The 12625-nt window shown below is 35.1% G+C and overlaps 3 protein-coding genes across 6 annotated transcripts; 2 read left to right on the top strand and 1 right to left on the bottom strand.

The window, feature by feature from the left end:
• Positions 1 to 1875: 1875 nt before the first annotated feature.
• On the top strand, positions 1876 to 2804 carry LOC126850863 (CDGSH iron-sulfur domain-containing protein 3, mitochondrial). The gene is made up of 2 exons (XM_050594270.1): positions 1876 to 2040; positions 2265 to 2804. Exons 1-2 carry the CDS (start codon positions 1978 to 1980, stop codon positions 2616 to 2618), a joined length of 417 nt encoding a protein of 138 aa, XP_050450227.1. The 5' UTR covers positions 1876 to 1977; the 3' UTR covers positions 2619 to 2804.
• A 143-nt stretch (positions 2805 to 2947) lies between these two features.
• Positions 2948 to 6234, top strand: LOC126850852 (C-type lectin domain family 4 member E). 2 transcript variants are annotated; one of them, XM_050594251.1, is made up of 5 exons: positions 2948 to 3417; positions 3655 to 3771; positions 3957 to 4187; positions 4677 to 4891; positions 5822 to 6234. In XM_050594251.1, the coding sequence occupies exons 1-5, from the start codon at positions 3174 to 3176 to the stop codon at positions 5837 to 5839; spliced, it is 825 nt and encodes a 274-aa protein (XP_050450208.1). In that variant the 5' UTR covers positions 2948 to 3173; the 3' UTR covers positions 5840 to 6234. The 2 variants fall into 2 exon arrangements, with proteins under 2 accessions (XP_050450208.1, XP_050450207.1); XM_050594250.1 differs by having other exon boundaries at positions 5189 to 6234.
• Positions 5105 to 11670, bottom strand: LOC126850818 (SH3 domain-containing kinase-binding protein 1-like). 3 transcript variants are annotated; one of them, XM_050594174.1, is made up of 8 exons: positions 11082 to 11670; positions 10589 to 11002; positions 10271 to 10493; positions 9783 to 10180; positions 9601 to 9702; positions 9388 to 9482; positions 9126 to 9306; positions 5105 to 9031 (listed from the first exon to the last, which is right to left on the bottom strand). In XM_050594174.1, the coding sequence occupies exons 1-8, from the start codon at positions 11238 to 11240 to the stop codon at positions 8924 to 8926; spliced, it is 1680 nt and encodes a 559-aa protein (XP_050450131.1). In that variant the 5' UTR covers positions 11241 to 11670; the 3' UTR covers positions 5105 to 8923. The 3 variants fall into 3 exon arrangements, with proteins under 3 accessions (XP_050450131.1, XP_050450133.1, XP_050450132.1); XM_050594176.1 differs by having other exon boundaries at positions 9831 to 10180; XM_050594175.1 differs by having other exon boundaries at positions 9783 to 10162.
• Between the last annotated feature and the right edge of the window lie 955 nt (positions 11671 to 12625).

Genomic DNA, 12625 nt, shown 5'->3' with positions numbered 1-12625 from the left:
TTTATAAAAAATTTTTTTTCGTATTTTTTAAAAATTTATTTTTAATAAAAAAAATAATTAAAAGGTCTTGATTGAATATTTAATTATATAAGTAATTAAAATAAAAAAAATTTGCTGCTATAACTGACAATGACACGAAAAAAAATCGAATAATTTCTAACGGAACTCATAAATCACGCGGAAAGCAACGTATTTTCAATGCACACACCGCTTTATTACACGCATTATCGGCTTTCTAGTTGATAAGCACGCGAATCTCGAAGGAACTTCGCCGTTTGCTCCACTTACGTCTTCACGTGTGAACGGTCAATTACCCTCGCAAATGCATCCCACGATGCATTCGCAAAATACAAGCTTCTCTCCCTGCGTCCTTTGTTCTACCGCATAAGGCATGTCATTCCTCTATGTGTATATTCACGCACAATTATATCAGTGATACATCTTTCTCATTTAATCTATTTAATTATATATTTTCTTTACGTATTTTTTTCTGAGAAATTGTGCATGCAACAAGTTGACTTATTGGTTCACTCTGTGCATTGCTGAAGTTCATAGGAAGTTACGACTTTTACGTCGCAATTTCCATCATAATTCTATTATCATTTAACCAAATTAATTAGTTATTTCTGCGATTGCATTATTTATGTATCACGCGATCACCAATGTACTCTTTTAAATTGAATCAGTATGTTACAATATATGAAAAGCAGTGAATAGTCATTGGTGGTTCGAGTTATAAATAAAATACAAGATTATAAATCAATAAAAAAAAAAAAATTAAAATCTCAAAATCTAGCCGGAATGTTTGGGCCTACCCTGTATATATATATATATAATTCTGAATTCAAATACTACAATAATTATATGTGTTTTATTTCAGATATACTATGTATGAGAGCTTCTTTCCCTATAAAAATAAGAGTCTAAAATAAATATAGGAAGAGCTTTAAAAGTTATATCTTGCAAACATAATATTATTTATTTTTCAGTGAAATCTTATTATCACAAGTATTATCGCTAAGTATGTGTGAATGTTTTCGCTAACGATCAGTGAAATATTCATCTCCTTAGTGAAATCTTGTGTCATTGCTTAGTGATATTTTCATTGATTTAATTTATAAAAAATAAAACTGAGAAGTGCAAGTTTCAAAAGTAGCTTCACTCGCGTCGCTTCTTACATCGAACTTGTCTCCTCGCTTTCATTAGCGAAAGTGAATGGGACGCGACTACGTTTCCAATTGATCGATTTGCATCAAAGACTATTCTTACAAGCCAGTAATTGGCGCGTTGTGTATCTCAAATGAATATTTTTCATGTAGCGTTTATGGGAGTGAAGCAGGATTGCTCTCTGCTTCGACCGGAAATGAATTTTGAATTGGATATAATACAAAAATAATATATGTTTATAATATAAATAATATAAAATACATTCTGTTTGATACTATTTTTGGTTTTAAAATAAGAGTCTTTATCCTGATTAATCAATATTAATAAACGCTTACTCAAAATATTAATTAATCTAATAATAATTTAATTACTCTTACGAAGTTGATGACGTCATTAATCGCTCTCACAAGAGATCAAATTTGCTTCACTCAAAAACATTAATAAATTCCAAACAAGACAGAAAACTGAAACAGATACTTAATAGAAAGATGACAAATATATTGTGTATTTTGACATAGATATAAAAATTGTCAGTATTTTGACAGTTCTAAAAAATTATATACTCATTTTTCATTCATATGATAATCGATAATGTCGACGTTCCTTTATGACCATACTCTCTAGATAATTTATCAACCACAGTGACTCTTCATACCTCGTTAATGATGAAAGAGATGGCGCAGAGTAAAGTAAAGATTGGCAGCGCTCACGATCAGCTGATCAGCGATCATTCGCGCTCCGGACAACGTGACTATTATTTTCATCGCGATTTATTAATACGCTCGATTGTGTGATCGGCAATTTAACGGAATGAACATACTTAATCGACTACCGCGTCTCGCTCGTTTCTCGAGCGTCCTCCGCCGCGAAAATGTAAGCCGCAATAATCTATAAAAAAAAAGAACGAGCTCTTCTATATTTTGTAAGATTCTAAATCTAACCTAATCTAAGAAGCAACGTTCCTAACCGGAATAACAAATAATTATTGCCGAGATTGCTTGATCAAAATCAATGATTTAATTCGAGATCTCGCAATTCTTTTATTAGTTAAAAAAAAAAAAAGAAAAATGGAAATGAATTGTTCTCACTGTTTCCAGGTTTCGCGCTTCTCCACAGAGACCGACGAGCCGCCGATACCCGTGAATCTGCTCAAAGATACGTACAGCGCCAGTCATCAGTCTAACAACGGTGCCATATACGACAAGAAGCCGTTCAGAATACGTCTCGAGGCCGGCAAAAATTACTCGTGGTGTCTCTGCGGTCAGAGCAAGAGCCAGCCATTGTGCGATGGCACACACAAAAATGTTTTTCTTAAAATCTCGCACAGACCCATACGTTTTGCCGTTGCGGAGACCAAGGAGTACTGGCTATGCAACTGCAAGCAAACGTCAAACAGGCCCTTTTGCGACGGCACGCACAAGAGGCCGGATATCCAAGAGAAAAAGCGATAGAAGATGTGAAATTGCATCCCTGCTATGAGAGCATCATGAAACAGAGTTATTTTACATACGATCACATGTGCTACAGACACAGATACGTACACAAAAGAGTGTACATAATATACACGTATCTATATCATTGTTACAGTGTGCTATTATCATAGATATTTTAATAAAACATCATAGGCATTTACCAAACAGCAATCCTTTTTTTATAGATATATTTGATATTAGTTTAATTTATAGATATTGTATAAAAAATAAATTGAGGAAGGTTATTCAAGAAAAAATGAAAACATTATGAAGAAATAGAAAACAATGAGATATATTAAATTACGGTATTCGATTGTACTTTGTCTTTTATCGTGAAATCACGAATTCGATAGTTTCCGCAATTGCATAATTATTAATTGCCTTGTCCGAGTGATGTACATTTCCGAAGTCGGAAGTACATGATATTCATCATGAAAAAAAAAAACAAAAAAAAAACAATGCGTTACGAATCGCAGTACTTCGGAAAAACTCTGTTAATCTAAACTGTATAATCTAAACTCGTTAATTTGTAAAATGCCACGCGTTAGCATACTGTCGATTCTCTTAATTATATACGCGGCATATTTAGCTATGTGCGATCATTGCTGCGAAATCAATTATCACGAGTTGCCGCGATACGATCTAATCAAGACCAATTGGCGTTCGAATCAGCCGATCATATCGCGAGAAGTGGTTTCTGATGTGAAGAAGTGCGAGGAATTTGCGGCATCGAAGAAGGCCCTCGCCTTCAATCTCGTTTCGACGAGCAATCGTGCCGGTATGCGAATAAGTCAGCCAATTGCTACGTATATAATTATGGTAATTTTATGACAAAACCCGCTCTCGTCTAATTGCAAAAGGCGAGGTGTAACGGCGCTGCAAAGTGTAGCGTAATTAATTTATTCAACTAGCGTGATTGATCCGATGCACGGTTTGTGATTTCTCCGGTGTATTCTTACAGCTTTTCTCTCCATCTGTCTATTTATCTATTTTTTTTTTTTTTGTCAATATATAGGAAAGCGAGAAAATACGTGCCAAGCTCTTCAATGTCCCGAAGATCGCAATATGACTACTCTCGTGCCCGCGACAAATTACAAATATTACAGCATGTATCCAGTTTTCTCTTTGCCTGGTAATATTGCAATTGCAATTATCGTCGCTTGCGTTAATCCGTCAGTCAATCGCGTGCAAAAATTCTCGGAATTTATACATTAAATTTATATATAAAAAAAAAAATAAATATATGGACCCGCCACGAATTAATCTCCCAAAGCGCAATTTGAATATTTGCATTCCTATAATGAGAATCATTTTCAGAGAATGTTACGATAGAATGCATCCCCAAAGCGGGAATGTTCATATTCTCGTCCGAGAACCTGAATTTCACGCAGGCACAGAGCTTCTGCCAAAAACGAAACGCATCTCTCGCTCACGTGATTAGCGAGGAGCGCACGGAAGGCTTGGCCAGATTCGTGTCGCAAAATCGACCCAGCTTCGTGGGTCTCAGTAACAACGACAATAAGGAGAGAATCTGGAAGAACGAATTCGGTAATGGCATTTTTTTTTACAGACTTCATTTAGCGAGCCATTCGATATAGGTATTTGTGAAAAAAAGAAAAATTCCGACGTTTTAAAGAAAAAAAAAAAAAAAATATTTCTTCTCGACAAAAAAAAATAAGTCAAATATTATTGCCTAAATCAAGACAATTTATGTGATAAATTGCATGTTGATATTCTTTTGACGCACGAGGACGAATTACACGCGAAAAAGTTTGCCATTTGAAGTGATGAATCTTTACAGTACATTATTTTTTTAAGCAAGGAGATTGATAACAGTAACGATTGAGAACAATAATAAACTACGTTCATTAATATCCAACATTTCTCTACAAATTAATAAAATTAATTTGTAGAAAAATATATTTCATTTAACATAAATTTTTCTTGCTAAATTTATTACGATTATAAATATCTCAACACATGCAAATATATATATATATATACTCGTTTTGCGAGATGTTATGAAATTCAACACAGGCGAGTCCTTGTCTTGCTTCGATTATCGAGCATGGGGCGAGGGAGAACCGTCGCATTTCAAGGGCTGTATCGCCCTTGTGAATCCGCCTGGCGAAAGATCGCTACCCTTTTGGAAAGTGATGCCCTGTTACACATCATTGCCGTTTATTTGCGAAATTTCACCATTGCCTCAACGATCATCGCGACGATATCACAAGAATCATCATAACAATAAGGTACGCAATTATAACGTAATAGAAAAATAAACTTAAAACGCATAAAAGCTCATATTTTTATCAAAAATTCTGTAAGTGATCGAGAGAGTAGGTATCTGATTTGTATCTTAATTTTCTTGTATAAAGAGGCTGTTCTCGTTTCATCTTCATACTTAAATTAATTCGATCTTGCGTTTGATAAGGTAATATAAATGAAGGCAGACGTTAAAAATATATATGTACAGAGATTTAATGTAGGATTACAGGATTCCGTTTGCAGAGAAAAAGAGAGATTTACTCCGATGGCTTTATTTACAGGTACGATTGTTAATCCGACATATGCGCTGCATTGGTTGACACGTTGATAAAGGAGGGGAAAATATATATAACTCTCACTCGGTCGTTGCTTATATACGTATATGTACATAGAGTGTAGGCCTAAACGTTAATAACATTAAAAATTGTATGCGGTTCGTAGCTCTCTCTCGAGTCGTTAACTCCAATTCCCTTACATTCTAGATCATGCTTTCTACAGCGCGATACCTATCACTTAACGACTATGTAGCTAACAGCTGTTGCTGTCCCGCAACGACGTACATACATAACTCGATACGCTTTTCAATAGGACACTTATCAAGGAGAGCTGCAGCGTGATATATAAAAATGTCTCGTCTCCTCGATAAGATTCGATGTCGCACAACAACAATTGAAAATATATAAGTCTGCCGTTATTACATTAGTCTTCCCGATACTTATTCGCCAGCGACCAAAAGCGTATAAGAGATAGTTGCATCGCAATTTAAATACACTGTCTCGATTATGCAATTGTTAATCCGCCTCATTAGGGTAATGCTTGAACGTGGTATCTTTAGAATAAAAATTTCGTTATAATTGTTACGCATATTCTCACTCAACACGCATAATTAGTACTCAACATTATTGTATTTACAGATTAACATTCACATTTAATGATCCTCTCTCAAAAACATCTATTTCAAATCAATTCTGAATTAAGATTCGATGGCAAATAAAGAGAGGCGTCGTAAAAAAAATTTATAGGTAAGTACAAGCCTAACTTAATTAACACATAGTTCTATCATTCTTTTAAGATGATCATATTAAAGTTAAAAGCGTTTAGCTGTATTTGCAATGATTGAATCGCAAGGGTTTATTATTTATGAAGGAAGACGATGTTCCTAAGAGTGGCGAATGATGATCAAAATTAATATTTAACAAACAATTGTTTATTTAAAAAAAAAAAATATCCCTCAAAGGCATAAGGTGCAAATATTTAAATCGAGGCATGTGCGATGGATCTCTTAATTACTAATAAATTTATATTCAAGGTATAATTAGAAAAAAAAGTAAGAAAGTTCGTTCAATTCGCTTAATAACTATTATTGTCACGCGTATATAATATCTGCAAGTGTGCATGTTGGTGTCGCGTTTGCAAACCGAAATGTATTATATAGCGTCTGAGTGAATATATATTCACATAAGAAATATTGCATTCAAACGACCTGATCTGTGTGTGTATATGTGCAGCGAAATATAAAAGTATAAAAGATGTGATTGCGTTACAGAATACGAATCTAAACGTTCTGTCATGTGGTCTCGTTTACCTTGAATTTTTTTTTCCATAAATATGGTCAGTATTAGATGCCGATTAAGAGAGTTGCCCTTGAGTTCATATTAAAATGAATTAAATTTAATATTATGCTATAAGTCACAAATTTAATATTATATTACAAATTAAAATGATAGTCTACCCTACGAGAACATAATACCTAAACCATTCGAAGAGCCACCACATTTCGTTAATTACAATTGGTTAACTTTGTGGAGTTATTCTTGCGACGCGTTTTGCGTTTTACAAACGTTTCTCAAATATAATATACGCTTATTGATAAACGTGCTATAAATAATAAATGCTGATAAATTGTAGACCGATATTAGAATAATATAGTACCTTTAAAAAAAAAGATTTAGAAACTATTCAATGTACAAATTTGATTATGAAAAATGTATATATTTAAATATTTATTGCCTAAATCAAGACAACTTTATATGATGAATTACACATTGATGTTCTTTTGATCGGGGACGGATTACATGCGAAATAAGAGTTTGCATTTGAAATGGTATATCTTTACAGCACATTATTTTTTTAAGCAAGGAGAGATTGATAATAGTAATCTATGTTTATTAGTGTCCAATTATACCAATAAAATTAATTTATAGAGAAATATTTTATCTAACATAATTTTTTTTTCATGAAATTTATTATGATTATAAATATCTCAACACATATGCAATTAAAATATATGCATTGCGAGACATTATATTAAGTCACTGACTCGCCCCCAAATATATTTCGTTTTATACATTAGTGTAAATGCTATGTATATTCATAAATAATTCAATAAAAATATACATTAGTCAAGTAAATATGATAAATATACTGCTTAGAGCAGTACTTCTGCCATAGACTTTTCCCAATATAAAACTATTGGTTGCTAAAAATTATAATATAATAAAGAAACAAAAGAAAATAAAATATACATACATATATAACTTAATACATGCATATCTGCACACACATAAAAATAAAATCTGTTTTATATTAATCTGATTAGAGGAAAGCTTTTAGTCCACTCTTTTGTTAATGCATCAAATATATTTTATAGAAAAAATACTGATATAAAAAATTAAATAACGTCTCGTAACGTTTCTTCTCATATATCTATATGTAATCATTTCGTATTTACTTAAAATTCCGTTTTTATATAAAAAATAAGAACGTTTTTTTTCATATTTAACATTTGCGCTTATATTAAAGAAAAGCTGCTAAGCTATCTTTAAAATGGATTATAGTGCATATTAAAAGTGTTTTAAAGTCCTGCTCTATATTAGTCTACTCTTTCATATTTAGGACAAAACAAAAGTTTTTTATGAATTTTTTTCGCTTCCTCGTTCACTTACATGATACAAATATGTTACGATATATCATATCGCATTATCAGCACCGTTCCAAAGACATATTCCACCTCTTTTAGAACGGAATATACTTCGATAAGCGGATAAAAATAAATGGCTCGACGTTATATGTCGAATTAGGCTCATACGGATCCATATTGTCCGTAATGTTACTCGTGAAAAATCAACGAGAATCACTTACTTTTAACTGTAGAATGAGGCATCCCGAAAATATAGTGAATAAAATGCTTTACACATTGGCACTCAGATTACTGAAGAGACTTACTACACAAATCATCACACAATTATCGCGAGGCAGCTGTGTTTGTTGGATAAAAAAGAATCACATATGTATATTCTTACGTCCTATCAAGCTTTAAGTACCTTTACATCTTCCTTTATATAATATTTACTATTAGATAATAAAATTAAAATACTTAGCAATCTTTTCGTAAATTCTATTAAAATAAATGCATAAAAATAAATAACATAAAATAATGAATAAAATGCAAATTGGCAAAAGAAAAAACGGACACTTGGAAGGACACTTGCGCTTTTTTTTCTTTTTTTTTAGAGACTTTATGTCGCAAGTTTTTTCATGCTACTGATAATATGGAAAAGGTTTACGTCATAAGAATCTAGAATATGTGCAAATATACATTGCAGATTTGAAGTGTTTGATATGTGTCGTGAATTTACAAGGAAAATAGCTGTTATATGAGACTACTTTGTAGGCATTTAAAACAGCTATAATTATCAAGATAGCGATAAATTCCGGCAGTTGCAATGAGATCTGTTAAATTACCGAAAGTCAGGATAAAGAGAAAGATTTTTACAAGCGAATGTCGTATGGAATGTTGCGTTTTTCAACCGGTCCTCATGAATACTGCATCGACGGAGCAAACAATAAACGAATGCTACCAAATGAATAAATATATATAATATATAACAACAGTAATAGAGCAATAAAAATTACGCTAATATAGCAGTATTAGTCTCTTTCTCATTAGCGCATAATGAGAAAACAACACAGTGATAATATAGGCAGATAAATATATTATCGATTTTCTTTTCTTTTTATACTTTGCTGTTTATCGACGCGTTTGCAAGAAGAGGTACGAGCTGTTCGGAGAGCTGCCCTATCGTCACCTGCAATACTGCTTGTTTTTCTTCTAATGCGGCGACCTTGTTGAAGCAATTTAAATTAATATCGCGTGTTCTCGCGTGCATGCAATGTACCGATATGAAAATTTAATAATCTATGGATCTTAATATTTACCCTTTCCAATAGCTTGCTGTAGAGAGCGTATGGAACGTAGGCCGGTTGTCCGGATGAGCCAGGACTGTGGTCAGTGTGCGGGCTTGTATCGGCTCTAGGACTTTTATCTTTCTGTTTGTTATCATCAGTATCGATATCAGATTTGTTAATGGAATCAGAGACATTTCCTTGTGTCATTAATCTGTTGAACGATAAAACGATATTTATCATATACATTGCATATTCGTGCAATAAATGAGGAATTTCACTAAAAAGTCAATACCGTGAGAAATTTCGTTCCTTTTTGACTTCCGTCTTATCGATTCGATCTGCGGCAATTTTTCTCCTTTCCATCTGATTCATTTTCAATTCCTCGACCTGCAGATAAATACATAACATTAATAACAGTATTAATAATAATAAAATTAAAACAGCGATCTCGTATAATAATTTTTTTTTTCATTTTTTTTTCATTTCTCAATTAATGATACATTACCCATGGTGCTTTTCTTCTAGCTTTCACCACAAGCCCATCCGTTTCTTCATCCGGTATTTGCTCCAGCGTTGTTTCAGTGCGTCCATTAGACAAGTTATCCTCCTATAAATTATAAAGATAATTAAAGTTGATTTTTGTACAAGTTGGTAAATAAAATTAATATTTTTCTTTTTTTCTAGTACCAAAAGAGTGCTAGGGACAGAAGGGAGCTCAATCCAGGAGGCGCCTACGCTAGATTCAGTGGCATGATGGCGTAGATGTTGCGATGAAGGTGGACGTCGCCGAGGCGCTTTAGCCCGAGAAGCTGTCAAATGCGAAAGTGGTGCACCTTCCCCTCGCTCTACGCCATCCAATTCCTCACGACATTCGGAAGTGGCGCTCGTCGTGTTGCCAATACCGTTATTATTCCCTACGTCACTCACGAAACGCTTCAGGCTTGATATAATCGAATGGCTGCCAGTCGCTTTCTTATCACTGCCTCCGCTTCCGGTAGCCGCCAACGACGACGACGTTGACACGGAGGTGGACGACGATATCGATAGGTTCTTTTTAGTGGTGGTATCTATGGCGGGGAAATGATCTGATGGAATACGAAATTACATAGTGTGTTACGTACATTATATTATTACATAGAAATGTCACTCTGATACAAAGACCAGTTGTATCTTACCTGATATATTACTTGAATGTACATTCCTGGTGTCGAGACTTTTTCTAACATGTGCTTTCTCGATTTTCTTTACTTGATGGGAATGTCTAGCACTTGATTTTGCGCTAAGCGATGTTATTTCGTGCCACTGGGGTTCTAGGGATTCATTCTTCATACCAATTATCTCGACAAAGTTGTCAGGGAATAGACCCACTTGTCCTCTTAATTCTCCTTTCCACCAACCCTATATAAATTGTTATTTGTATTCAATATTATGTGTTTATATTTATTTTCTTATTCATAATTCATTAACATCAATTAGATCTTTTAATTTCAAACCTTGTCCGGTGCATCCTTAGATAAAAGTGTGATTATATCTCCCTCAACAAGCGTGAGTTCATCTTCATTAGCAGCCTCATAAGGAAAGAGTACCCTACATATTTCCTTTTTGTCTCGCTCTTTGTGCCTCTCTTGTTCTTCAGGTGCAGGGGGAGAAACAAAGTTTGAGGGAAATACACCTACTCTACCTTTGAGACGACCCCTCCACCATCCTTCCTCTACCTCTCCTAAGAATTCTATCGAATCTTGCGGTACTAAAGCTAACTCGTCCTCGTTACAAGGTTCATAACTGAAGAGGACTTTGCAGAAGCGTCTACCAGATCCGTTTCTCAATGTAACTTCATCAAATTTAGTATTATTTACAGTCTCGCTGGTGCTGCCGCTAGTTCCATTACCAGTAGAAGAGTTCAATACCTATATACGTTAGATATTTTTGCATCAAAATAGATAAATACGCATACAGATAATAAACGCAAAATTCAACGTGCATTACCTTAACAAAATTATCAGGAAACATGCCGCGCTTGTCCCTCAGGGTGCCCTCCCACCATCCGCCGAGCATCACCTTAATCCCGGTGATGATGTCACCCTTCTTCAGCGTCAACTCATCGTCCTCTTGCGCCACATAATTATATTCTACTATCGCCTCCATGCTCGAAAACGGCACACGGAATTATATCTATGGGCAAACACAGCACATTTGCCTCACCATGCGACGAGTTCGATCGGATTCGTTGCCGATGTCACGGCACGGTCGATCGACGCGAGAAGAGAAACGATGATTACTCGGCGAAAGCCGAGTCGAGGAAAACTGTGCGAGAGCTCGCGTGAAAAAAGCAGGTCGCACGCGAGCGAACGTCACACACGTACGCGTATGTATCTACATACGAGTCACGACGCGTTGTGCATACTCGTCGTATTGTCTCGATGCGTTTCTATAAGGACAGACCCGAGAGAATTTTGCGTATTTATGCATCGTAACGCAACGCAACGCGACGCGATGCGAAGGCGCTCAGAATTTAGGCGGATCCCGAGTACGGATGACAGCTCTCCGTATCTGTCACCTCGGCCATCTTGCGCTCGCGAGGGCGATCTCTGGGCAACGCGCATGCGCGCGTGCGCTACCTGTCGTGGAAACGGTAAATTAAGGAGGCCGCCATGTTCGATGGTTTGTAAATTTTTGCGAATGCGAAAGCGTCCGTTTTTTTTTTTAATTTTACGATGAAATTGTATTTCGATCTCGAGTTGAGATCCGTTGGTGCAAAGTTTGCTCGAAACTTAAAGCAGAATAGATTTCCGGAATAGTTTTCACTTTCGATCCTATGTAACGTAAGATTCTCAGCCTTTGGGCGGCTAGATTTTTCAAATATCTTCACGCGCTTGCGCGGGACGCGTCTCTCACTCATCCGTGCGTGAGACGCGAGACGCACTCGTTGAATGGATGTGTAATAATGCGTGTTACAGCATATAAAATACGCACGTGCTTCAAGCTTCATGCGTAAGATGCGTATGTATCATATATATATATCTCATATTACTTTGTAAATGGTCTGAGAAATCTCGTGCGATTGATAATTTAAACAATATTTGAAAGATTAAAACGCCCGTAAAATATTATCTTTTTTCTCTAGATAAAAAACGCATGCTCGTTTTTAATATTTTATTTTTATTATTTCTTGTTGTCGATTTTTGATTGCGATCTTTCATTTAATATCCTCATTGTTAATACGCGATTACGATTTATAAAAGTTAAATGAGGATTATTTGCACATTTTGTATATTTACAGGCGCAATTGGCGAACGTGATAATCCACTGATATGTATCGGTCAACATGACGATGCGCGAACTCACGATAAAGCATCAAGCTTGATCCATATTCGAAGAAAGACATCACCGGCGACATAATGCGTGCACGTACCTGTCAAGAAGAAGATAGAAGCTTTCTAGGTTTCTGTTGGGTATGCGATTCAACATGAGCGCTCAGCTGGAAAACATGTATCTCGTCTTCTCTATCTCTTTCGAGTCGCTGATTCACT

This window comes from Cataglyphis hispanica, chromosome 7 (assembly GCF_021464435.1).
Source record: "Cataglyphis hispanica isolate Lineage 1 chromosome 7, ULB_Chis1_1.0, whole genome shotgun sequence".
Taxonomy (NCBI): domain Eukaryota; kingdom Metazoa; phylum Arthropoda; class Insecta; order Hymenoptera; family Formicidae; genus Cataglyphis; species Cataglyphis hispanica.
This window is presented reverse-complemented; position numbering and strand designations above follow the sequence as displayed.